The sequence below is a fragment of the Rhinolophus sinicus genome, chromosome 3 (assembly GCF_057876585.1).
Source record: "Rhinolophus sinicus isolate RSI-liver-muscle chromosome 3, RSI-T2T, whole genome shotgun sequence".
Taxonomy (NCBI): domain Eukaryota; kingdom Metazoa; phylum Chordata; class Mammalia; order Chiroptera; family Rhinolophidae; genus Rhinolophus; species Rhinolophus sinicus.
Window position 1 is genome coordinate 139,550,845 of NC_142503.1, and position 26,164 is coordinate 139,577,008.

Below are 26,164 nucleotides of genomic sequence, written 5' to 3' on the forward strand. Positions count from 1 at the left end.
CATGCCGGGGCTATCCCCCGTCTCCTTCACCCATATTACATCGCACCGTGTTTCTCAGCTCCCTTATAGGTTAAGTGGCCTCCAGCCCCGCCTGTAGATCCATGCCTTGATTATAATCATGCCAAAATTATAAATGAATACATGTCTCCTGGATCTTCAAGGTTATCACAAATGGTTTAACTTTTGTGTTTTATGCACAAGTGTCAAGGGACCACTGTCCTTAATGAAATGGTCTCATGAAAAGATTTTGTTCCAGATCTCTTTTGGAGAACAGCACTCAGGAATCGTGGGAGGAGCAAGAAAATGACATGGGGATATAAGTCAGACCTGCCTTTTGTGTTGTCACTCCAGTTAAAGCATGTGGGTGCATATTACCTTAAGTTCTGTAGTGCTTAGATTCTCAGAAAAGCAGGTGGTGACTTCTGGAAAGAAGACCAGTCTGCTTAGTCTTTGGGTTTGGCTACAGGAACCACCCTGAGAAAGCTGGTTCGGAGTGCCACTGTGGACATCGTCGATGGCATGGCTCAGCTTGTGGAAGTGCTTTGCGTCCCTCCAGCTCAGAGGTAGTGATGCCACAGTTGGGTTATTAATTAATGGGGTTCCTTGCTTCAGGGAGGGAGAAACTTCATTTCAACAGCAAAGTTACTAGTAACTGAGAATAATGACCAGCAAGAGGATCTTTTTAGGAGACAGGAACTTAGATTATTAACGTATCTTTATTGGTTCCTTTCCTCAGGCCCGAGAACAATGACCTTATTTCCTATAACAGCGTCTGGGTTGCATGCAGGCAGGTGCCTCGGATACCAAGAGGTGGGTAAAAGTGGGAAGTGGGCCACTGATTCTAATAGCAGACAGACCCCTCATACTAGATTCTTATACATCATGTTGTACCGTGCATATACATATTTAACCTATAAAAAGAATTTAGTGGAATATATATGGTTTATTACCAACATCAAAAGGTAAATATTAATACTTTCTGCCAGTCTTTTTAGTTCTTATATTTCTAAATTCTAACTCCCTTTTCCCCTCTGTCTTTTGTTGAACAAATGTGGTTTGTTCTCCTGGTCCTGCCCCAGGAGCAGTATTATGGGACACATAAGCAGTTACCAGGTAGAGCCAGGTAGGCCAAAAGCAGTAGTCATCCTAGAGGACCACGATGAGAAACGCCATGTGACCATTTTACTTCTTCCTGTGGTGAAGGATGAAGAGCTTTTTAGTCCCCTCTCTGGGTTCTGACATACCTAGAAGATATGTCAGAATTTTACTTTAAACTGCCGCTTTTATTGACTGTCCTTGGCACTCCCTTCAAATGGGAACACTCTTGGTTGTTCTTTGCAGACTTAAGAGAATTGTTGGGTTTCTCCTGTAATTGTGCTTATGATTTTTCATTCACAGATAACAAAGCTGCAGCCCTTTTAATGCTGACAAAGAGTGTGGATTTAGTGAAGGATGCACATGAAGAAGTGGAGCAGGTAAGAGGACCTCTGTCTTTATTGGTCTTTGGAAGGCAACTCTGTGACCAGTAGATGAGAATTGGTTATAATGAGAAGAGATGTCCTGAGCATTGACCAGACAGATCCTGTCCTCGCTCCTGTCTCCCACGTCCCACCCCATGCCAGTGTGTGATTTCATATCATTCCCCTCTGTTCCATTGCTGGATTAGGAGAGGAAGAGGGTTGATGAAGTGATCCAACTCTAGCCATTAGTGAAGTAGCTGGTGGAGGTTTTGGGACAACTCAGACATGATGCTGAAAGTACAGGAGCCACTTTTTATTATTTGACATTCACATAAATCATCATATGTCTTAGGCTGTGGAAGAATGCGACCCTTACCATGGGCTCTTGAATGACATTGAGGACAACTCTGACAATCACGGTGATGTGTGGGGGGGTCCAAACAATCAGGACTTGTATTGGTCAGAGGACGATCAAGAGCTCATGATCCCGTGCCTTGCACTGGTGAGAACATCCAAAGCCTGCCTGAAGGAAATCCAGATCTCAGTGGCAGAGAATGGGAAGAAGGATCAGGTGGCCCAGCTGGATGACATTGTGGATATTTCTGATGAGATCAGCCCTAGGTAAGTGTGAACCCCACTTGAAACATCTGAGCAGTAGCATTCTGATCTCAGTTTGTGCTGTCATCCCAAGGTTTCTTCCCCAGTATTTTATTTTGAAATTTTTCAAACCTACCGGAAAGGTGAAAAAGTATCACAGCAAAAACCCACACGTCCTTTTCTAGATTCACTTACTATTCACATTATTTTCTATATTGTTTTATTTCTCTATAGATAGTTGTGCCATTTTTCCCCTGAACCATTTGAGAGTAAGTTGCATTTTACCCTTAAATATTTCTTATTATTACATCCAAGAAATTTAATATTGAATATAATGTTATCTAATGTTCAGATTTCCCCAGTTGTCTCTAAAATGTCTCATAGCTCCTTTTTTGAAAAAAAATTCCCAGCTCGTGAAGGTGTCGCTGCATTTGGTTGTCATCTCTTTAGTTTCTTGCAGCTACAACAGTACTTGTCCCTTTTAGTCTTATTTAACATTGACATTTTTAAAGAATCTAGGTTAATTGTCTTATAGAATAGCCAGTAGTCTGGATTTAATAACTGTTTTCTCATGATTACAGATTATATTCAGGTTAAACATTTTTTTGGCAAGAATATCACAGTTAAGTGTTTTGTGCTTCTCATTGCTTCATTTTGGGGAGGCGCATGATGTTAGTTTGTCCCCTTATTGGTAGTACTAAATTTGATCACTTGGTTAAAGAGGTGCTCACTTTAGTGGCATTGTGCAGATGAACCCCACCTGTATTAGTTATTAAACTGATGGTTTCAGGTCCTCACATTTTTAACTGAATTAATCATGTCCCATGCTACAGTCCAAGTGGTTCCCCCCCACACCCCCCATTTCCTAGTGAAAATGGGGTGTGTATATGTTGAGTAAATACTGTTGAATTGATTCTTTATTGGTTGCCCAATTTAAGGAACTGATAGGCATTCCTGAGAGAGTCATTTTCTTACTAATTGCATCCTTAGTTGTGTACTGAAACCAACTAGCTGAGCTTTGTTTCTTTTTTTTGTTAATGGTTATTTTTGCTTTCTGTCTGTAGTGTGGATGACTTGGTTCTGAGCATATATCCACCTGTGTGCCACCTGACTGTGCGACTCAATGTAAGTACCTACATTGGTAGACCTAATTGGTAGAATTTCACTAATTCTATACTAAATACTAAAGTATTTGCTTTAAGCTATACTTAAGCTATCGGGAATATATTTATTTGTTACACTTGGATGTAAATACAACAGTAATGTCTTAGTTCTTACATTTGTTTTTGCTTGATGAATATTTTGCTGAAGTTGAATTATTCTAATGATTAGCTCTGATAGTACTCTTCCATAACCACTTGGGTGATCGTTTAGAAAAACCCAAAGAACTTAGAAAATGCTGCTTTGAAAAGAAAGTCTTGGGGTGGCCAGTTAGCTCAGTTGGATAGAGCATGGTGCTGGTAGCACGAAGGTTGCCAGTTTCGATCCCTGCATGGGCCAGTGTGAGCTGTGCCCCCCTTTAAAAAAAAAAAGAAAAGAAGAAAAGAAACTCTTAATTATTGCAGTGCTTTCAGATCCTCTCAACCTGAAGTCATACATGTTTCTAATTCCTATGTAGGCAAAAATAAATGTTCCAGAAACATACTCTGTTCTAATATAAACACATTGTGTGATTTAACCATGGAAGATCAAGCCCTCATTAAAAATCTGATTTTATTGTATTCTTTCAAGTCCTGGGTCCTGTAATAGAGAGAGTTCTAATCTCTTATTTGTATAAACTCAAATTCTTCTCTGACGTTATTGAGAAGAGAAGTAAAACTGCCAAATGGCTTATATTCTACAATCAGATGTTTCAATCCTAATAATATTTGATAAATTAGGTAGTGGAAATTAGATCCATTAAATGTATCTTCACAATGCGAACACCTTGAAGTAGATTAGAATCCTTTTGGGCATTAACTTTTTTTATTTGTATTCACTTTTTAAAATTGACTTTCTAAGAAATAAATATCTTTGGCAATATGCCTTGTTAATTACCACAAATAAAAATTTTAAATATGTACTATATATTGGTAGCATACATACATCCTCATATTATGTTGTAATTGATGTTCTTAAAATTCTGTACATAGAAGAGAAACATTAGTTGTTTCTACTATACATTCTGAGCTATCAGAAATTGAGACAAATTCAGGTTATAGTCTTTTTGCTGTTTTTTTTAATTTAAAAATATTTTTAAGAACTTATAAAAGTGTTACAGCAACAATATTAATAAAAATTTGCTAAATAGAACAGAATTCATAATCAGGGTGAGCCCTTCCCATAAAAATAAAACTTCTCTGTTTCTTTTCTAGTCTGCAAAACTTGTGTCTGTTTTAAAGAAGGCACTTGAAATTACAAAGTGAGTATGAGGACTTCTCCCCAAATAGCTTTTTAAGAATAAACCTGCCCAGCCATTCTCAACTCCCAAACCCCTATTTCAAGGAGTGGGTGTGGTGTTTTCTTTCAATTCAGTTTTGGAGCAGCTGATTTTCTAAAAAGAAACTTGCCTTTTCTTACTATAGTTTCTTCTGTGCTCCCTGTTGAGGATAGGTTTTTCCCTGACAGTCTAATAAATTTTTTTTTCAGTCTAATAAATTTGACTTGCCTTTTTCCCCATTCCTTTTGCAGAGCGAGTCATGTGACCCCACAGCCAGAAGATAGTTTGATCCCTTTACTCATCAATGCCATTGATCATTGCATGAACAGAATCAAGGAACTTACTCAGAATGAACTTGAGTTATGAGTTTTCAGGCTCACTTGTCCTCTCTCCCTTTCTTACTATTACAGCCAGGGTCTGATATCTGCTTTTAAAATGGGGCTAGAATGCTTTTTGGATTGAAAGGGAGAGAGTTCCTGTCAATCAAGAGACACTATTACTAAAGATGTTGGCTAAGCCAGACTGGCAATTATTTATAAACCATACGTATGATATATTTTTCTGTGCTAGATACAAAATACAATAGCATGAGTTTGTGTTCCTGGGGAAGCTGCCTTATTCCCTATTTTCAATAAAGTGTGTTGTTTCTTTGTTAAAGATGTTGATAGTCTCAATAAAATGTTAACCTGCCAGTGGTTAAATGAGTACCCTTCCAAAGTTTCTATCAGCAAGACTAGAACATTGCTTTTATTTAGGTTTATAGATCTAAAACTCTGATTCTGATCAGAAGTATATTTAGAACAAAACACTTTATTTACAGAAGATGACTCTAAAATCCCTTTTAATACTTGAAAATGTTATATAAATATTCTTATTGATAGGTCCTTCTAAGTATTATTCCGAGTCACTCCATGCCTCTAAAATTACTTTGTGGTATTGAGCTCATCATCTGTTAGGTTTGTTCACTTCATTGAACCAGATTTGTTTTTTTATATATACCTATATTGTTTTCTCTGTTAACATATTAAGTGTCCCCAAATATAAATACAAAATTTTTATAAACCAAAACATTTTAAATGTATAAGAGAGTTTATACAGAGTTTATACAATTTTAAGGGCCACTTCAGTTAATCCTTTTGCAAAACCATCACCACCTAATTATATTTTTGCATCAGTCTAGAAGATCGTATATTGGAAACAAGGTAAACCCGTAGTGATGTATATTCTGGTGACCTGACTTGGGCCTTATGTATGTACTGCAGATCTCCACCACCTCTAGTGTCAGGCCTTTTCTTTGTATAGGTGTAATTTATCACATCTGCCCTTCTGATGTCCCCATGCTCTCTTTAGGTAAGCTCAGCAACCGCAGCCATTCTTTTGAGCAACTAGTATACACTTGGGGTTGAAATTCCTAAGTGAAGAGTTCTAATTTACCTTTGCGAAGTGTCATTCTGTAGTTTTAAGAATTATCATAAAGAGAAGGAACTAAAATCAAACTGAGAGAGTGCCAAAGCAATAAAAGAATGTAAACAACAACAAAAAATCATAACTTTGTACAAAAGCAATCTGATTCTTTTATTTTTTCTTATAGGGCCTATTTTCTATATACTTAATAATTTTCATAATTCTCTACTAGACCAAATTCATGTCATTAACATCGGACATTAATTGTGGAATACTTAATGAATATAGAACTCTCATAAAAGCTTATCTATAGCTGAATCTAGAAGATCATTCTCAGGTACTATGTTGGATATTTTATAACTTTGTTCAGTCCTCGTGGATCTTTAAGAATAATGATCAGGGATAGCACTAATCAATGTAATCTTAGGATTATCTAAAAATTCCATTTTTAGCAAATAATTGTCCCACTTCATCAGAAATATAAAAATTATTTAAATGTTAGGTTCTTTTCCTTACCTATGAGTTAATGAATGCGTTAGTTAGCAGTAATATGGTTATGAAAAATCCTGAACCAGAAAAATACCAACGTACTTATCTGAGTACCTTTTCAAAGGCTTCCTTTTATCACTCAAGCCCAGTAGTTTTTATTCTAAGACAATTAGTCTTCACAGCTCCTTAAGCTGGGGTGACAAAAATGAATGTCTCTTCTAATGATTTCTGGGAATCTAGTTTTGTTCTTAGTTACTTTTCTGCTCAACCTGAATGGAGATTTCATTTGTCTGATAAGCAAAGTTTCCCTTTCCAGCACATTTGGTTTTAGATCATAGATTCAAGGGGGTGTTTGAGGCGAGTGATACACTAGAGCTGGTAGTTTAAGCCGCAAGTTCAGGGGCTACCACAGTTACACTTTTGTAGTTGGTTAGGTTCTGGAACATGTTGCAGTCCATCTCCACAGTGAGCCGCTGGAGCCCCACCTTCGTTGGCGTGAACAGGAATTGGGTGTGCAAGGTACTTCCGGGCCGCACTGAACTTAATCTGAAATAAAGAAAGGCAGGTGCTAGTTCTGTCCCAGGTTCATTCCTTTGCTGGTCCCAGTGACTCTGATCCTTCCCTACTCGAAGAGGTAGACTGTGATGACATAAACACCTTGCTGTTGAAACAGGATGTTTTAAGGGGATAGAAGACAGGAGCCTCCCCATGGTGAGCAATTGCATTGTTGAGAAGAGAAGTCCTATGCTAAGGGCATCCAAGTTGCATCTGTTGTTTATTTTATCACCTGTGACGTCAGTCTGGTCCTACTCTTGGTAACAGTGTTGGGGTATGTTTGGAAAGGCTGTAGTTTTGGAACCCTCACTTTGCTAAATGCAGTTGGTATGGCAGGCATATTGAGTTGTCAATGTGTCAACAGTTGGCGTTTGTTGCCTTGTGGCCTGCCTATGGACCTTCTTATGGTGACTGAGGGAATGGTGCAGATTTCCTTTGTGGAGGAGCTTTGCTCCACAATTGATCCGGGAGACCACAAAAGTCTGGTTAAATATTGGCAGTCCCCCCTCTCAACTTATTGGCAAGAATGACTCATTGAGTTTCATGATGCTGAGGCAGTGGCTCAATAACCAGACAACCTGTCAGGGACCTCCGGGATGGTAGGAGTAGTTGTTGTGAATGCTAAACTCTATACCGTGTATGAGGTGTGATCAAATAATACGGTGAATGTTTAAATAAAAAAATGTATTACAGTAAAAGACACATTGCCATTAATCTTCCTCAAAATACTCCCCCTCGCTTTGAACACACGGATTCCATTGTTCTTGCCACTTTCTGAAGCAGTTCTGGAAATCCTCTTTCATGAGTATCTTTAGTTGTGTTGTCGTGGCTGCCTTGATGTCCTCGATTCAAAACAGTTACCTTTCATGGTCATTTTGATTTTGGGGAAGAGCCAGAAGCTGCATGGTGCCAGATCCGGTGAACAAGGTGGATGAGGACACACTGTAATGTTTTTATTTGACAGAAATTGCCGTACGAGAAGCGATGTGTGACAGGGAGCCTTTCCTTTGTGATCACAAAATACAGTGAATGTTGCTGTCAAGTGCCATCCAACAGAAAGGCAGGGATCTTCAGTACAGGAAGCGATGCATCAAACCTTAGTAACAGTGTGACAAGTTTCAACTTGTTCAGTGCAGTCAGTGGGGTGCGAGCTACAGTTGAAAGAATAAAGCGGATGATTTATGGCACACTTTAAAACAAAATTGATCTGTAAATTGTGTTTTAAAGTATGCCGTAAATCATCCTCCATCATGACAACGCTCTATGTCACACATCACTTTTGGTATATGGCAATTTCTGTCCAATAAAAACACAGTGTGTCCTCATCTGCCGTATTCACTGGATCTGGCACCTTGCGACTTCTGGCTCTTCCCCAAAGTCAAAATGATTCAATGCAATTAAAGACATTCACGAAAGAGGACGTCCAGAGCTGCTTCAGAAAGTGGCAAGAACGATGGTAGTGTGTTAGAAGTGAGGGGGAGTACTTTGAGGGGTATTAATGGCAATGTGTCTTTTACTGTAATAATTTTTTATTTAAACATTCACCGTTTGCTCATACTTCATATTCAATGAAGGATGCAGTGGACATAATCAGAGGAGAGATAATGAAAGAAGATACTTGGCAACATCTAACACCAACAAGGGATTAATACCTAGACTATACAGGGAACTCCTATAAATCAACAAGGAAAAAAATCAGGAACACCAAAAGAAAAGTGAGCAAAGAACTTTGCAGAGGAGGAAATGGACAAGGCTAATAAGCATATGAAGAGTTGCAAATTAAAACAATAATGAGAGATTATCTTATTACTATTAGACTGGAAGAAAGAGAAAGCTGGGTATTGCCAAGCATGGAGGAATAGTAGGAATACAGAAACTGTCGTATACAGTAGTCTGTACTCCCTCCAGCAGTCAACGACAGTTTCTGTATTCCTACTTTTCTGTTCTATTTAGCAAAATTCTGCAAACAAATCTGATAGAACCTGGTCAAAACACGTCATATCCTATGACTCAGCAATTCCATTCGTGGCCATGGAAGTTTCAAATAAGTATATAAGGGGGCATGTGTGGTTATGTTCGTTGCCGCAGTATTTGTGGCGTCCGAGAGTTGGAGGCACTCTGGGTGCCCATCACTGTGAAGTGAAGCAGTAGGAAGTGGGGGATGGGACCATGGGGTATTATGTAGCAGAAACAATGGACTTGACATCTGTGGCTAAATCTTCAAAACAGATCTGAGTTAAAAGTAAGAAAAAGAATTAACATCATTTATGTAAGTTAAAAATACAGGTTCGTGAATCAACAGTACATTTTACACATACTAACAAAAGAGTATAAAGGATGGTGGGCATGGGAGTAGGGAATAAGAATAAAAGAATATTTAAATAAAATTCAGTATTGTGGTGGGCATTAGTAGAATGCAGCTTTTAGAGGCAGCCTACCCTCCCTGTGATATTCTCTAGAACCTAGCCCTAACCCCCTCACCTGCGTTCACCACCAATACGCTTGCTCTTCCTGCATGATCAGGGCAGCAAACGGTCAGATGGATGCTTAAGCAGCACACAGCCTCCCTCACTCCTGTCCGCCTAACCACATGGTGGCCCCAGGATGAGAGAGGTTCTAATCCCTTACTTCAGAGCGTATTTGCTCTGTCTATGAATATAGCAAAAGGACAGGCATTAATCCTAGGTCCCTGCCTTTCTGACCAGTTGAGATGTGTTGTGGGATTAGAAGGTGTGATCTCTTACCTGTATCTCCTCTCTCTGTGAATGAGCCCCCTTCCAAGGATGGAGATTATACAATCCTTCATGGTTGCACGTAGGGAGTTATAGATGCTGACTGAGGCCTTAAGTGGTTGATATTGCTCTGCTTCCTCTGGCATCTGTGGGAAGAAGCAAAACTTGGTGCAAAGGCCAAGAGCACAAAGCCACAGTCACTCCCTCTCCTCCTGGGCACCCTCCCCATACCCTCCTCAAGTGCTCTCCAACCGCTGATATCCTGACCCACATATCACAGCTGACTTCTTTACCCCTCTACCTGGTCTTCCTGCATTCACTCTCATCCTTGATCCATCACTGACCATCTCTGATGGTGCCTCTCCTTCACTTAGAGACCTTGGGGGGTTTCCCATTATGTCTGGAATTGAGCTTCAGTTGGCATTCAGAGCCCTTGTGGTCTGACTCCAACCACCTCTCCAGCTTCATCTATCCTTCCCTTGAATAAACAACATCCAAGCCACATCGGGTACTTTCCCATCCCCAGCACACTCCTCAGGTTCCCTTCCTTTGGGCCTCTTTGCTCAGTCTTCTGCCTGCCAGGGTCTTCTCCCACCTCTGTACTAAAAGCTTACCCATTTTTCAAGGCCCAGTATAAATGCCACCCCTTCCATGAAGTTTTCCTCAAATCCACCAGATGGAATTAATCCCCTTTACGTCACTTATCCCATAGTGACTTTGTTCCTCTATTAAAGCACTTACATAGATGACCAAATGTTGTATCTCCCTTACCCAACTATAAACTCCTCGAGGGCAAGGACCAAATCGCATTCATTTTGGCCAGGGTAGACATGTGGAAAGAGTACTGGACCAAGAGCTGTAAGATTCTAAAAATGTCCCATTTTTATGATCTTGGGCATGTTGTTCTCTAGGACTGTTTCCTCATCTGAAACAGTCCACCTCACAGGGCTTTTGTATTAAAAGAAATAAAGGAGATGAAAATACTTTGGCCTATGTATAAAGTGCTAAGTAAATGTAGGCTATTAACTCTATAAGTATGGAGGCAGCAACTGGAAAGACCCCGATTTTAGAAACCTTTACTTAACCAACTAAAGTTGGAAGATTTGAACCCAAGTAGCACATGTAAAAAAAAAAGCATCTCTTTCAAGAAAAAGATCTCTCAACCTAGCATTTTCTGGCAATCCTGCTGCACAGTCACCTGCTCTGAAGCTTGAAGGTCTCTGATTCCTTCTGAAATGGGGACCTGAGTAGTGGCAAATGAGAGCAGTTTGGGGGAAGACAGCTGCCTACCTTGACAACAAGGCATGGTCTACAAATGGCGATGTCTTCCTGAGCAAAGCAGCTGAGGCTGGACGTGGAGTGCGTTGCCATGACAGTGAGCCTGAGGAAGCTGTTCTCAGGTGGGCTTCGCTCAAAATCGGAGGAGGACAGGCTGGTGGTGATCCTCCTAACTGAAACGTGATGGTGGAGTCAGTGCAAAGGGCCGCGTGTGTGTACTCCGGAAACAAGCAATAGTTACACACACCATGCATAGGCGTCGGGACCTCACTGAAGCCAGAAAGATGAGGCCCCAGTATCAGTATTTTTAAAATTCCCAGGTGATTCAGTGTGCAGCAAAGGTTGAGAACCACTACTCTAACATTACCCCTTCGATTCCATTCTGCCGAAAGTTCCTTTTTTCCCCCCAATGAATGTCTGATCACATTGACTGTCTCATTAGAAATTTTCACCAGCTCCTCATTGCCCAAAGAACAGAACTCAAACTGCTTAGCGTGATATGCAAGCTCCTGCGTGATCTGTCCCCATCAGCTCCCCTACCACTCCTCCCAACCCCTTGGAAAGGAAACATGGTGGAGAGACTGGAGGCAGTGGCGAGGAGTGGTGGTTAGGAGGCTTTTGCAATAATGTAGGCAAGCTCGGTTCCACAGTTTTCTCTTGCCTGCATGTTGGAACCACCCAAGGAATTAAAATTGTTTTTGATGGTTGGCTCCAACCATGGAATTTCTGATTTAATTGGTCTGGGGTGCTGGCTGAGCACCAAGCTTCCCTAGGTGATTCGGATTGCAGCAAAGTTTGAAACACCTTTGTTCTGCTGTAGTCCAGAGAATTTCAACGCTAAAATAACAGGGAGCTTTAAAAAAAAATACCAGTGCCTGGACCTATTCCAGACCAATTAAATAAGAACTTCTGGGAGGAGGAGCCTGTGCCCTTGTTCCTTCTGCCCGGAATGCTCACGACTCACTTTTCTGTCCACCGCTGCCCTACTCATCGGTTAAGAACAAGTGCAGTCTGACTTACTTGGGGGCAGCCTGCTCCAGCCTGGGTGTGATACACCCTTACCACTGTACTCTGTTTACCTTATCAAACACTTCGTACCCTGCTGCTATGGTCTGTTTACTTATGTTACTGCAATCAGAATTGTGGGGGGTTTTTTGTGTGTGTGTTTTTTTTTTCTGTGCAAAGCGCAATACATATATGTTGAGGGAGACAGGACCCCAGCGGCTAGAAGCCACCTATTCAGACCTGCAAGGGGAGCCCTATAGCTGCTGTCTGCCCAGGGTGGGAGCTGGGTGTATGGGCCTCTGGTGGGGCCATAGTTACCCAGGTTGGCACTGAGTGTGAGAGACAGCTGCGTCTTCCAGAGCTGGGCAGCAACAATGCCGTTGTAGTACATGGCCTGTACCCCAATTGCCAGCTGCACCTCCTTCTCCTGGTCACTGGGGTTAACCAGGATCACAGAGAGCTGCATGTCCCCTCCCAGGGGTAGGGAGCCGGGCGTTTCCAAGAACAGGTACAGAGGGTCGGCAGTCTCAAGACTGGGAGGATGGATTTCACTGTCTTCCTCGTGTTTCAGTCTCTCTTTCTGGACTCTCTCCAGCACCTCTTTTTCTTGACGAGATCCTGAAGAATGGGAGAATCAAGGCAGACCTCTTACCCAGCAGGTATAGACCCTTCTAATAAAAGCCCAGGATTAAGATTCATTTACCCACTGCTGCTCAATGCCAAAGTCACAAGAGCTTTGCAAACCTCTAAGGCCATATTTAGCTAAAAAAAAAAAAAATCTGTGCTAGAAAGATCTACCTCATATAAAGCGTGTCCCTTCTAAGTCACTCAAGAACAAAGTTCTTTTTCAAGTGCTATGAGTTTGCCCCTTGAACAGTTGAGAGAGCAAGCTTTTGGACAAGTCACACTGTTTCTGAGGACAGTTTGGCAGGGACTTGAATCTTCCTAGGTGAAGGTGTTTGGACTTATTCCAAGGTCAATGGGGGTCAAGGAATACTCTGGAGCAGGGGAGTAACATAATTATATTTGTGTCTTAGAAAGCTCATCTGGAAACTGAAAGTTGGAAAGGGAATAATGATGGAGATATTGGAGTCAGGGGGTCCAGTTAGGAGGCTGTTGGAACACTGCAGACAAGACATGATGAGGCCCTCGGTTACCTATAGACAGTGGGGAAGGAGATGAGAAGACAGATGTGAGAGTAATGTGGGATGGTAAAGGGGGGAGAGGTGAGGCGAGTGCAAGCCTTATTTGGACAGAGAGGTGGATGGTGGTGCCATTAACTAATGAGGAACAGATTAAGGGGTGCTTGACAAGAGGGGGAGAGGGAGAACATCTTCGAGCAGCTTCGTGGGGTTGTTTTATAGTAGTGGTTATCAACCGGGGGAAATTTTTGCCCCTCAGGATATTTGGAAATGTCTGGAGATGTTTTTTGGTTGTCACAACTGGTGGTGGTGGTGTGTGGGGTGGTGGTGCTAATGGGGCATCTAGTGGATAGAGACCAGGAATGCTGCTAAATGTCCTATGATGCATAGCTCCCACAACAAAGTTACCTGGCCCCAAATGGCAATAGTGTCAAAGGGGGTTGAGAAACCCTGTTTTATATGATGGGGAAAGGACGGCAATTCTCTATGGCCTGCATCTGTCTGGCCCATCCCTTCCCTTCATTTGTTGGTTCAGGGGCTAAGAAGTCTGGGGCCCTCCCCTGCCCAGTACCTTTAGGATACTTGTAATTCTGAGTGATGTCCTCACAGCGGTCACTGCCCACACCTTTGGTACTGATGTTGTTGCCAACATACTTAGTGTTGGAGTTGGTCAGCTCCAGTGTCCCATCCTCACAGCACTTCCAGACCATACATGAGGCGTTTACTGCGGCAAAAAGGTCTGATACTGCAGGGGTCAGCCCCAGTGTCCCCTCTTTGACTGCTCTGACCGGGACCAGATCACAGTCCCTCAAGACTGAGGGAGAGAAACGTCAGTGAGCAAGGGGAGCCACGCCCAGACCTCTGCTTGGGTCAGAGCTGCATACCCTCAGTCCCCATCTTAGACTCTATTTTCCCTCCCCCAGGATCAAGGTCAGAGGTGGGCATTGGGCAGAGTTTCCAAGAGGGCCTTGCAGGGATGAAACTCACAACTGTTTAGTCACAATACTTTTTGGTTATGGCCTGTGACAGGATCCCTCTCAGAAACTGGCAGGTAGAACCTCAGAGGAACATAATACACAGGAGTTCCAAAGCCAGTTTTGCTACAGGTACAATAGGACTAGGTCACATTTATTGAGCACTTATTATGTGCCAGGCCCTGTGACTGTCCTGTTCCTGGGAAAGGAAGAGTCATCCTTTTATGGCCTGTCTTGGTAATTTCTTCATCCATATCTAGAAGCTCAGAAGTCCTACCCTATAAGACCTTGATCCAGCCCATCCATCAGCTTTCTTAAGACTCTCTGCCCTTCATTGAGACTCAGCGCTCTCGCCTTTTGCTCTGTGGTGGGGCTAGTCTCCCCACAGCCTGGGGCTGAGATCACTAACACGGTTGTCCTCTTGTGCTCACTGGCGTTCTGCCAGCCACTATCCTTTTTTCCACTTCTCCTCTTTTAGAGGATGCAGAGCCCCTTTAGACCACCTGCTGCTCCTGTTTCCTCTCCGAGGGACTCCTTTAGCCCTTGCAGCTCTGTGGGGGCTCTGCCTACCCCCAACTTTACCTCCACCTCCTATAGAAGCACTGGGGTACAGAATCTGCCATCCATCATAACCCTGGGGCAAAGCAGGCCGAGTCATCCAGCATTCTGTGGAAGTCTGGAAGATCCTGAAAGTAGCAAAAGGAACAATTTGAGTGGGGGGAAAAGGAATCCTGAAGAGGCTCTAGAAATGGCAGTCATTGTTGCCATGGGGATGGAAGGACACTGTGTAAAAGTCGCTGTGACACCCCTAGGAAGGGGTGTGCATGCCACTACTGACCATCAATGTCCTGCCTCCAAGAATCGTGAAGGTCTCCTCTCAGTGCCTGGGGCACTGGGTGCGGGGATTCCCATGGGGTCATACCACGCAGGTTTGGAGCCCTTCTAATCTGTGACCTTCAGGCTTCTCACCAGATTCTGCCTCTCTGGCCTTCTCCATTCTGAAGCCCCTCTTCACTGTAGTACTCATCCACAAGCAGGCCCCCTCCAGTGCCCTGGGCTGAGGCGAACGTGGTAACAACTCGGGCAGGGATTCCCAGGCACCGCAACACTGCGTAGAAGGGGCAGAGTCAGAGGGCACCAGAGATGCCTAAGGTTGGGAGGGGGGCAGGATGGCTAGCATTTTCAGTGATCCTCAGGGTGGTCATTGTCTTAAATGCCAGGTGACATTGTAGAAAGAGGAGGGGTATGGGCACCAGGAAGTTAGAACTGACACCAGGCACAGGACCTATAAAGCCGAGAAATGGGGTACAAACAAGTTACACAGCGGGCAGAGCATCAAGCAAGGGGAGGCTGACAGAAGATACAGCCGAGCATCGGGGGCTTCTCTACTGGGACAGGGGCTGGGCAAGTTTGAGGGAGAAAGTGAGTTTGGGAACAGAGTTTGCCAAATGGGCCCAACTCTGCCGAGGGGGAAAGGAGCAGAAGATGGTCAGGAGGAGCTGCCCAGGACAAGAAACCGGTTTCTTGGCCAGATGGTGCACCTGAACCAGGTATGAGTAGAGGAAGTGCCTGCTTTGGGAGATGTCCCGCCCACATGGAGCCCCAGGGCAAGCCGAGAGGCAGGGCAGACACTCTGTACAGTAGCCAAGGGGACCTATGTGTGCAGCAGGCAAGCCTGTTCTGTACCTGTACCTGTGCAAGCAACAGCAGCCGACACCCAGGCTTGATCATCATACACAGGTCGCCTGTGGTCTGTGAGCCATTGCCGCAGGATGGGCACGCTGCCCCTGCGCTTGTTCCGCAAGGACCCTTCCTGGGCGGCCTGGATCTGCGGTGTGGGCAGGACATTCTTCTCCTTCAAAGCATGCAGCTGTTTGAGCAAATGTGTGGATATTATGTGAGTCCCAGCCCAGGATAGCTTCCGGGATGGAAGGGACTTGTGGGGCGGAGTGGGGGGGGCATAGGGCAAGGATGGAGGTTGAGGAGGGCCCATCACAGATCTCCAAGCATAGTGGACAGACCGTATGCATCAGACTCACCTAAAACTTGTTAATCCTGCATGTTCCTGGACTCTACCCTAGCCCATTGGGTTATATCTCTAGGGGTGGGGTCCAGGAATCCACCTTGTTAACAAGTCCTCGGAAAGCGAGGGCTTTGTGGCCCAACTGGCAAAGAAAGCTCCAGCCACAAGAGGAGTGTGTGTGGCCCCTCACGGGGGCTGGGTTCCCTCCCTGCTCCTTCACTTGCCTGACCCTAATTCCTTTGAGGGTGTTTGCACCTGAGGCCTCAAGGCCCTCTCATCCTGAGATTCCTTTTCCTCGCAGGCTGGTCCTATCTCTCACCACTTCTTCAGAGGGGAGTCCAATGGCACAAGAGGAAATGGGGAACACATTACTCCTGTGAAAGCACTTTTAGGGACAATGGGAAAGCACCAAGGTAGCTTTATGGTCAGCATTTTTGTAGAAAACATTGAAAAATAAAAACAAGTCCCTTTGACCACCTTAGCAGCAAACCCTGAGTAAGATGAACCCTAGTCTTTCCCTGGGGGATCTAGGCCTCCAGTTTGGGATGTGAGGAGGAAGCAGGGGACCAGGGGAGTGCTCTGAGGAAATCCAGGCCAGTTTTAGTCCTCGCTGGCTTATGTCCTAAATGATGATATCTCCCTTTGCTTTTATCGCCCCTGTAGATGCTACTGTCCTCCCCTCCTCACTCATGCCCTTCTCCAGGAATTATCTCCGTACCTTGGGAGGAGGGAACCATTGGTGTTTTTGAAGATACCCAGAGCCATAGAGGGGGGCAGCTGTGTCAGAGGACTCACAGTTCCCCTCCTGTCACTCACCGAGGCACCCAAAACACGGGCCACATACACGGGGTTGCTCCACTCCTCCACCTGCTTGTCCCTGCTCAGCAGGCCCAGGCTGAGGTCCAAAGCATCGCCCTCGAACTGTAAGGACCACACAGGGCCATGACAAAGGGTCTGCACCCCCCCCCCCCCCAGTCAATCCCCATCACCTGGTCCTTCTCCCAGACTCAGACTTCCCTCCTTCCGCCCTGGCTTTGTTGCTGCCCACCCCCACCCTGGGCCCCGTCTCTGGGCCTGGCAGTCTAGTCCTTTGCCTACTCTGTTGTCTGACTCTCCTGATAGGGTGTGAGCTCTTGAAGACCAGGGCTGTGTTGTTTCCTTTCATTTCTATCTTTACCCACTTCGTGCACTCTTATTGCTCCTGCTGGCACTGACGTGTGTGGAAGATATCAAGGCAGCGCCTGCTCTTGTCCCTGCTTGTCCCTGCTAAGCCCGTGGTTAGGAGTGGAGAGGGACATGTAGCCACATAGACTGTAGATCTTAGCAACATGACCAGAACAGTAGGAGAGATGCCAACCCAAAGCAGAGAGCACAGTGGAGAGATTCACTCTGCCTTTGGCGGCTGAGGATGGATTTCAGAGCGTCTTAAAAGATGGGTAGATGCTTCCTAGGGGATAAAGAAGGAAAGCTATTCCAGGCAGAGGGAACAATCAGCCTGCATGGCCAGGGGCTGGCCAGGGGCTGCAGCATGGGTGGCTCTTGGGGAAAGGAAAGCAGTGACCTGGCTGTGAAAGGCCTGTGTGTTGTGTCGGGGGATTTGGGTTTTGCCCTGTAGACAGTGGGGATTTAACAGAGGTTTAATTTGTATGGTCTTTAGGAAGATAACTCTGGAGGCTGGTTTGATGTGGCCCTGAGGAAAGAGAGGCACCACTCAGCTGAAATTGCTTAGAGACATGGCCTCATGATCAGGAGTTTTGGATCTGCCAGCTCTGTCTGGCCTGAACACTGAAGATTATGGGGTAACCCCTCACCTTCCCCGGAGGCCCCCGTACCTGGCCAAAGTCCCAACACTCTTCCTGGATGCAGTCAGCAGTACCCAGATAGATGAGGCCGTTCTGGTTCAACACGTACTCTCTGCGCTGAGCCTCATTCTCCAGGAACACAGCATCCCCTGGTGAGAAGCAGGCAGGGATGAGGGCCTGTGGGTGATAGGCCTGCCTTCCACATCCAGGCCTCTGCCCTCCCTGTCCAGGTCAGGTTTGGCTGCAGGTCTCTCCCTCAGCTCCGGGGATCTGATGAGGACCGAGGAAGAACTTTTTCTTTTCACTGTCCTCACTGGGACCCAGCCTCCCCTCTGGTGGAGAGTGGGAAAAGGGGTCAGAGTTTCTGGGTCAGCCATGGTAGTCTTCATAGCCAGGCAGACAGGAGGAGTAAGCCAATCTTTGAAAGCCCATTGGTTTCCAGAAGACATGTGTATCCAGAGTGCTATCAGCCCAAGAGAATTTTGCAGCAGCCCAGAGAGCTTCCTATGGGGCTGTTATGTCTCTCTCACAAGTTCAATTAAAAAAAAAAAAAAAACAGTGTTTCAGAAACAAAAAAAAATTAAAGAAAAGATTGACAGGGGTGAGCAGAAGAGAAGAGAAGCATTTAGCGAGACAGGGTCCGAGGGAGCAGTGGAGCTGGCAAAGTGGAAGCCAGAGCATTGGCTTTCATCCTGGGGGTGTCCAAGTGGGTCTAGGCCTCCCACGGTCTCTCCCTGGTGTCTGTCCTAGGTTCTCATCCGAGGGTTGGGTTGTGGAGGAGTAGGGGGGCTTTAAAGAGGCCATTGACCACTCTAGGAAGCTGGGATGGGGGGGTGGGAGGGAATCTGCTCTGCTTGCCAAGTGTCTCTCCCTGAATCTGGTGCTGGGAGTGGAGTTGGGGGGTGGTTAGACTGGTTCCTGGGGACTAGAAGGAAAAAAGGTTTTCCCAACCGTTCTCCTCCCCAACCCCCCAGGCATCCAGCTGGGATGAGGGTATTCAAATCAACAGATTTGATATTAGATAGGATATTAGAAAGCCCTAAAAAACGTGGGGCCTAAAATCATAGAGCAGGTGCCCAAGGAGCCCTCAGCTCCTGCCCCTCCATCCTGAGTACTGTGAAGTCAGCTGACCATCACTTCTTTGGAAATCACTTCAAACTGAGGTGTTTGGCTCCAGACTCCGCAGGGCTCTGAGAAGTACACTGTCAGAGCACAGGTGGCCCCACCCTCCACAAAAGTGGAAGCCACACTTCTCTACTTGGGTGCAGCCCCCCTTTCATAAAGTTCCTGCTTATGAATAGGACTCTGACTTTCATTATAGGATGTAAAGTTTCCTTTTGAATTTAGGAAAGCCCCATTTCCAAGTATGCTAAAATGAGACTGAGTCCCAGATAATCTCTGAAAATCTCTTAATCACCTCCTAGCTGAACAGAGGCAATAACTCACTCCTGCTCAGGGAGACACATCCACACATACTCATATAAAGGCTGTTCCTAGGCAGGTCCCTACTAGCCAAGCATGGAGGCAGAAATCCTGGCCTGGAGTTAAGACTATGGGTTCCCTTTGAACTGAGCACTTTCCCAGAACTGTCTTTGCTGTGTCTTTACTCGGGCTGCCAGGGCTTAATTCTGGATGTGGGCGCAGAGTCAGTGAGGTGAGTACACTAAGCCTCAGCTTTGGAATGAAATGGTTTGAGAGTCTGTCAGCATGTGGATAGCCATGGGGCCTCCCCCACCTGAAGGGGCCCTGAATCCACACTCACCCACAAAGGCAGGGCCTAAATCACTTCAAACTGAATGGATTTTACTCCCCGTCCATTTTTCCACCTGCCCACCCCCTTGGAGCAGGAAGAAAAGCCTTGAACTAGAACAGTCAGGGCCATCTGAGGGATTGGTCAGCTCCATCGTGGGCAAGAAAAGTGGAGAGAGGAAGTTCATTGGGATTCAGGTACCATTTAGAAAGGGAGTCAGGAACTCGGGACCAAAGATAAGGGCTGCAGGAGCCTGGAAAGATTTCTTCTACTTCCCCGTTTCCTCTCATTTCCCAGCCCTGCCTTGTAATGAGGCCCCCTTCAGGCTGGCAGTGAAACTCTTGAAATGAAAAGGCTATGGACTTGTTATCTGGGGTAGCGAGGACAGGAAAGCCGGGAGAAAATGTTTTCTATTCCCCTAAACAACCCTTCAAGAAGCCCAGAGAATGAAGGTACGTGGTGGCAGATTTAAAAAAAAAAAAGAAAAGAAAAGAAAGACAGACTCAGTCTTCAGAATGGGAAGGGAGAGGGCCCGTTGGCTCCTGTTTGGGCCATGTCAACCATGTCTGACAACCTTTCCAGGGTGAAATAGACCCAACAACCTGGGCTGAGCTTTTCCAGAGGTGGCCACTGGTTGGGCTGCAGGAGGTCACCTGATCCCAAGAAAGCCCACCCATTGACTGCTGAGCTACAGGAAACTGACCATTTAATTTGTGGCTCCAGTCAGATAGTACTTAGATCAGTATGCAGAGGACTCACATTCTGTAGTAGTAAGAACAGAACAAACAAGTGGAGAGAAGCAGAGATAGTGAAACAGGGTAGATTTACTGTGAAGCTGATGAAGCTGAAGATTTGGGGGCCCTCCCTAGGCCCTGGAAAGGGCCTTAGCAATTCAAAGTTTTGTATTCATTTTCTCTAAAACATTCCCCAAATTATATAAACCTCAGGACCCATAACACCTGAATGTACCTAAAGATCGACTATGGGAGTCCAGGAAAGAATCAGAGAAGTCCATTCCTCAGGTCACCTCCATTCCTGAAGCACTTTCTAGTTTTCACCCCCCTGTACTGTTACAGTAAAGGGCAGCTCTCCCAGGGTCATCTCAGTGAGTCTCAACTCCTGTAACCAAATAGCCTGAGCCAGCACCAGGGTTTGGTGGTGAGATAAGCCTTTGCTTTAGTGGGAAAGGCTGCTTCTGCCAGAGGTGACGCCAAGACAGGACCCAGAGTCTGAAAGGCCATTCATCCAGGGAGCAGACACCACAGTAACAACTGCTGGTGCCGCCCTTAGAGAAAGCTATCCACTGGGACCGGGGGCAGGCGCTCCCTGCCAGAACTGCACCCAGGTCCTGTGCCTTGAGTACCCTGTGCAGCCCAGACTGACCCAAGTCCAAACTCACCTCGAACCCAGGGGTTAAAAAGCAGTGTGAACTGGCCCAGGAGGCGTGGCTTCCTGCCTGAGACCTGCAGCAGGAGTGAATAGTGGCCTATGACAGCGTCTGAGGGTGTGGTCACAGAGATGGTCCAGGACTGGGTATCTCTCTCCTCCACCATCGCACTCCACCACTTCTGGTCCCCCAGACTGGAAATCGGGAACGTGGCTTGGGTTCCGTTGGCCTTGGAAGGCTGCTCGCCTGAACTCACACACAGGTGAATTGGTCAGTTAGACGTCTTGCTCACAACTCAGAGTAATAAAGTCAAATATCACAAAGTTGGAGCAGGTGAAAATTGTTTTTGGAAGGGAATAAAAGAGGCCCATCCACTAAGGGGAGGCAGTAAAGGGTGATGAGAGCTCACAGGGTCTCAGTGCCCATGGACCTACATCTGCAAAAGGTTCATAGTCTATAAAATGGACATAGTAATAATACCTGCTTCGAAGGGCCAATGTGAGATTTTGCATGTAAAATGTTTGGCCCAATATCTGATGTGTGGTACAGATTCAACAAATAGCAGCAATTACATGTGATATTCAGCCTGGATTAGATCCCCTTCAGGCTTTTCTACAAAACTGTTATTATATTTGCAACCAGAAGAAATCCCTTAGTGGTAATGATACTGAGCAACTTCTGAATCATAATAAGAAATATTTATGCACATTATCTCCTCCTCATAACAGCCCTGCTGGGTGAGCAAAACTTCTTTAGGCCCAGGTGCCATGTGGGCCATTTGCCCCTTAGTTCCCTGAGGGGGTGCTAGAGAAAGAACCCCCCATCCTGCTGCCCAAAGGGTCTAGGCCTGCCCCACTTACCCGTTTGTGTAATGAGGGCCACCTTCTTCAGCGCAGGCAGAAATGCGTGGACTGGGGCCCGGAAGTGCAGCCTGATGCTGAAGGGCTGCCCCCTCCTCACAATGAGACGCCTGGAGCTGATGTCCTTGGTATGGTGCTCTTCATTGTTTCTTGCTGCCTGAAAGTCACAGCTCTTAATCCCCAGGGCTATGTGGAAAAGAGAGAAACCAAGGTGTCTAGGTTAAGTGTGGAAACTAAGTAAAAGCAGAGACCCTGGAGTCAGAGAGACAGCGTTCGAAAATCCTTGGCTCAATTTACTTACTTACTAGTTGTACCACCACCTCAAGCAAGAAACCTAACTATCTGAGCCTCAGTTTCCTCTTCCTTTACTCGTCTTGCAGGATTGTGGAGGTTAAATGAAGTAATGCATATACAGTAGTCCTGCCTTATCTGCGGGGAATGCGTGCCAAGGCCCCCAGGGAATGCCTGACGCTGTGGATACTACAGAACCCTATATATACTATGTTTTGTCATGCATATATATAATAAAATTTAATTTATAACTTTGGCACAGTAGGAGATTAACAACAAGTATTAATAAAATAGAATAATTATAATAATATACTGTAATAAAAGTTGTGTGAATGGTTTAGGGGCCATTCTTAAGTAAAATAAGTGTTATTTGAGCATAAGCACTGTGATACTGCGAAAGTCAATCTGATAATAGATATGGCTACTAAGGGACTAAAGGGTGGATAGCACATACACCATGAACACAGTGGACAAAGGAATGATACACATCCCAGGAAGAATGGAGCACATGGCGTGAGATTTCATCATGCTACTCAGAATGTTACCGAACTCAGGTTCAGTGCCGCTTGCCACTGGAAAAGTTCAAAACACTACAGTGACAAGGGTTGGTGAGGAGAAAAAGCACCCTTTATTCTAGATGCAGGCAGCTAGGGAAGATGGCAGACTCACATCTAAAAAAAGCACCTTCCCCGAGCCAAAATGATTAAGGGATTTTATAGGCAGGTAAATGGGAAAGAACAAAGGAAAGCAGGCTTCAGGGCTGATAGTTGAGAAGTCATGCCCTGGCATCTTCCAAGGCCTTAGGTCTGTCTCAGTGTTATCTTAAATCTTACTGTCCACAGCCGGAAAGTTATCACTGCGGAGTTGAAATCGCAAGTTCCGATATCTTGACGCCTGAAGATTTAAGCCGCTTTTTTTTCAGGTTAGGATGTTAATTAGTAAGGTATGGGTAGCCTTGAGAAAGAGAACTAACAGATAGATAATTAGTGAGGGGAGAAACTAAGACAAAACAGCTGAATATCAGGATAAATTAAACTGTAAACTGGCTAAGTTTAATGTCATTGATCTACTGAGTTTCACCCTTACAAGAACAGCATGCAACTTAAAACTTATGAATTGTTTACTTCTGGAATTTTCCATTTAATATTTTTGAACCATGTTTGACCACAGGTAATTGAAACTATGGAAAACGAAAACATGGATAAGGGGGGATGATTGTAATACACTTAGCACAGTGTCAGACACATAGTAATTCCTATGAAATGAAACACTATTATTATTATTATTGTTATTATTATTATTATTATCATCATTATTATTAAGAGCAATGCTTGTTCTCACTGTGGACGTCCTCTTCTGGTCCCAATCCAAAAGCAATGAATAAAATCCAGAATCTTGCTCAAACCTACTCATTTTTTTCTTAGAACACAGTCAAATAATTGTTGTTGTTTTTTAACTTTTACTTATTTTAAGTGTGTTTTTCCAGGCCCCTCTCAGCTCCAAGTCAAATAGTTGTTTCAAGGTAGTTATGGAGGGTGCAGCTTACACTGGCCCATGCGGGATCGAACCGGCAACCCTGGTGTCACAAGCACCGTGCTCTAACCAACTGAGCTAACCGGCTGCCCCCACAGTCAAATAATTTGAAGAGGTGGTTTTGAAATCATTAAGTCCAATTTTCATGTTTTATAGATAAGAACAGTAAGGCCCAGAGAGTAGAACCACCTCTCCCAAGATCATACTTGTCTGTTTCACCTAAAGGCTCACCAAACACACAGCACCATGCAGCCCAGAAAAAAGAAGGGGGCCTGAGAGTATTAAGACAGTCTAATTCTCATTTTACAATGAGAATTTATGAGACTTGTAAATACAGTGGCCCCTGATGTTTCTGCATCCTCTGGGTCTGCCTGTTTTTTGCGTTATGTTTGCCTTTGCCCCTTTTAGTAGGATTCCCTGACCCTTACTTCCTCTTCTCTCCCATTTAGCCTTGAAGCTATGACACCCTCATGCTTTCCCAGAGTCATCTCCCGTAAGTATCACAACCCAGTGAGAAGAGTCATGTTTTAATGAACCTGGGACAAGAATATAAATCCATGTTAACCACTATCACCATCTTACCATTATCGTCACAACTATGACCACCAACTGTCCCCCACCAACTACTCTATTGCCACACCATAGCCCCACCACCATCACCTCCGTCACTACCAGCACCCACCACCACTCCTTGCCATAGTCACACCATCATCACCTCCACCACCATCCTACTTCCTTTAATGAAAACGTAATGATGGAGGGGCTGCTGACAGTCCAGCAAGCCCCATGGAGAGCTGGCTTGGCTCACCCTGTCCCATGCCTGCAGGCTGCTCTTATCCACTTGGCCACAGGAAATGCCTGTCTTGAACTGTTGCTCTGGGCTCCCTCTTTGAATCTGTCTTCCAGGTAGAAAGTGATGGAGGTACTTTTGTTGGCTTAAGAATCTGCAAATAGTGAAGTTTCCTTCGACTTCTCCTATGAGCTCCCTGACAAGTTTCCTCTTCCCTACTCCCTCCCCACTGGTATCTTTTGAACCAGCTACTGGGAGTTACCCTTTTTCATTTATCTCTTGTGCCAGGAGGCCCAGGCAGGGGTATGCCTGGCAGGCTGGAGTCGGGGGTGGAGTAGGAAAGATCTTTCAGCTGGAGAACCTCAGGAGAAACCTCTTAGCCTGTTGCTTCTGTGCCCTTAAGAGACCCTCAGAGACATACGTGGACAACACTGGAAGACTCTGGAAGAGATGACCCAAATAGGAGACCCACATCCAATCTCAAATCTTAGGCCCTAAACATATCATGTGCTGCAAATTGCTAGATGTTCGTGGGTTCTTTTGATAATGTAAAGAGAGAATATGTATGTCTGGGATTCATCTGTGTGAAAGAGATAAGGAGGTAGAATTTGTTGGTGAAAAATAATGTGCTAAAAGCGGAAGCCAGAGCCCCATCTATTCCAAGCCTGCCGGGTCTGGGACACTCTGTGAGTGAATATTTAAAACTATCTTGGGACTCAGAGCCTATGTCTTTTCTATTTCTACTTGTCACTAAGGAGACAAGATACAGAAGAGGATCTCTTATTTGGCTGTCTTTGGCCTTCTAAAGCCCAACTTTTGCTTGGGCTCTGAGACGGTGTCACTAGAAGTACCCTGGGGACAGCTGTACTGGCCTGCATATATGTGGGATAGCTCTAGAAGGGTATAAAAGAAACAACAAAGAACATTGATTGCCTCCAGGAAGGGGAGCTGGGGAATAGGGTAATAAGGGGATTTTTTTGGTGTTTACCCATTTAAAAGTTACTAAACTTTTAAAACTTCGAACCACTGCCCATTTGAAGAATCGTATTATGTAAAAACAAATGAATCTGCTGCCTTCTCACTCCCCCCCAAAAAAGATTCTTCATAAGAAATGAAGAGGCAAATTTTTTGTTATTTGTAGATGATATGATTTTTACCTGGAAAACATGAATCTACTAAAACATGATTATAAAAGGTAAGACAATTTAGTAAGCTTATCTTAAGTTTAATGCATTCCCAATAAAAGTGCCAAGTTTTTTTCTCTGACACTAGGAAAGCTGATTCTAAGGTTCAAAAGGAAATTTCTAAAAGGGGAATGTGGTATGACCAGGCTTCCTAGACATTAAAACATAATGTGACATTACTGTAATTGAAAAAGTACATAGACCAAAATGTATGCATTAAGTGTGTGCTAACTGTGGCACTTTGAATCAGTGGGGAAGATAAGGATTCACTAATAGATGGATTTGGGATACCTAGCTTGCCAAAATAAAATTGGTTTTCTATCTTGTACAATACACCAAAATAATTTTCATATGGATCAAAACTCTAAAAAATTAAATCCTAAAAGTACTAGGAGAAAAGATAAGAGACTTATTTTTAAGTCAGTCTGGGAAAGGCCTTTTAAAATATTATGCAAACCTCAAAAACCATAGAGAAAAGACTGACAAATT

General features: G+C 44.6%; 2 protein-coding genes across 7 annotated transcripts in view; one reads left to right on the forward strand and one right to left on the reverse strand.

The window, feature by feature from the left end:
- The window catches only part of CCNDBP1 (cyclin D1 binding protein 1), a 68,624-nt gene that overhangs the window by 3,922 nt on the left and 38,538 nt on the right, over positions 1–26,164 (forward strand). For 3 of the 4 annotated variants that reach the window (XR_012494771.2, XR_012494773.2, XR_016020850.1), the window contains exons 5-10: positions 467–563; positions 737–810; positions 1,399–1,475; positions 1,813–2,081; positions 3,122–3,182; positions 24,151–24,194. Coding sequence is in view for 1 of the 4 variants with exons in the window: in XM_074327852.2 (XP_074183953.2) it covers positions 467–563; positions 737–810; positions 1,399–1,475; positions 1,813–2,081; positions 3,122–3,182; positions 4,412–4,458; positions 4,728–4,842 (740 nt within the window). In the remaining 3 variants the exon portion in view is untranslated. Of the gene's footprint in view, positions 1–466; positions 564–736; positions 811–1,398; positions 1,476–1,812; positions 2,082–3,121; positions 3,183–4,411; positions 4,459–4,727; positions 5,178–24,150; positions 24,195–26,164 lie in introns of those variants that run through there. The other variant, XM_074327852.2, reaches the window with a different exon arrangement.
- Positions 5,366–24,701, reverse strand: EPB42 (erythrocyte membrane protein band 4.2). 3 transcript variants are annotated; one of them, XM_074327851.2, is made up of 13 exons: positions 24,510–24,701; positions 21,878–22,063; positions 21,030–21,263; positions 17,911–18,029; positions 16,895–16,999; positions 15,742–15,925; positions 15,025–15,163; positions 14,638–14,741; positions 13,653–13,805; positions 12,258–12,557; positions 10,947–11,107; positions 9,669–9,802; positions 5,366–6,915 (listed from the first exon to the last, which is right to left on the reverse strand). In XM_074327851.2, exons 1-13 carry the CDS (start codon positions 24,517–24,519, stop codon positions 6,753–6,755), a joined length of 1,992 nt encoding a protein of 663 aa, XP_074183952.2. In that variant the 5' UTR covers positions 24,520–24,701; the 3' UTR covers positions 5,366–6,752. The 3 variants fall into 3 exon arrangements, with proteins under 3 accessions (XP_074183952.2, XP_019580941.3, XP_074183951.2); XM_019725382.3 differs by having other exon boundaries at positions 5,367–6,915; positions 13,653–13,895; positions 15,748–15,925; XM_074327850.2 differs by having other exon boundaries at positions 5,367–6,915; positions 13,653–13,895.

Excerpts from the sequence above, each read along its gene's own strand:
- EPB42 (XM_074327850.2), bottom strand. Across the intron at positions 17,000-17,910 it reads AGTGTTGGGACTTTGGCCAG|TTCGAGGGCGATGCTTTGGA; the intron begins GTACGGGGGCCT and ends TGGTCCTTACAG. Across the intron at positions 15,926-16,894 it reads CCCGTGTTTTGGGTGCCTCG|CTGCATGCTTTGAAGGAGAA; the intron begins GTGAGTGACAGG and ends TTGCTCAAACAG.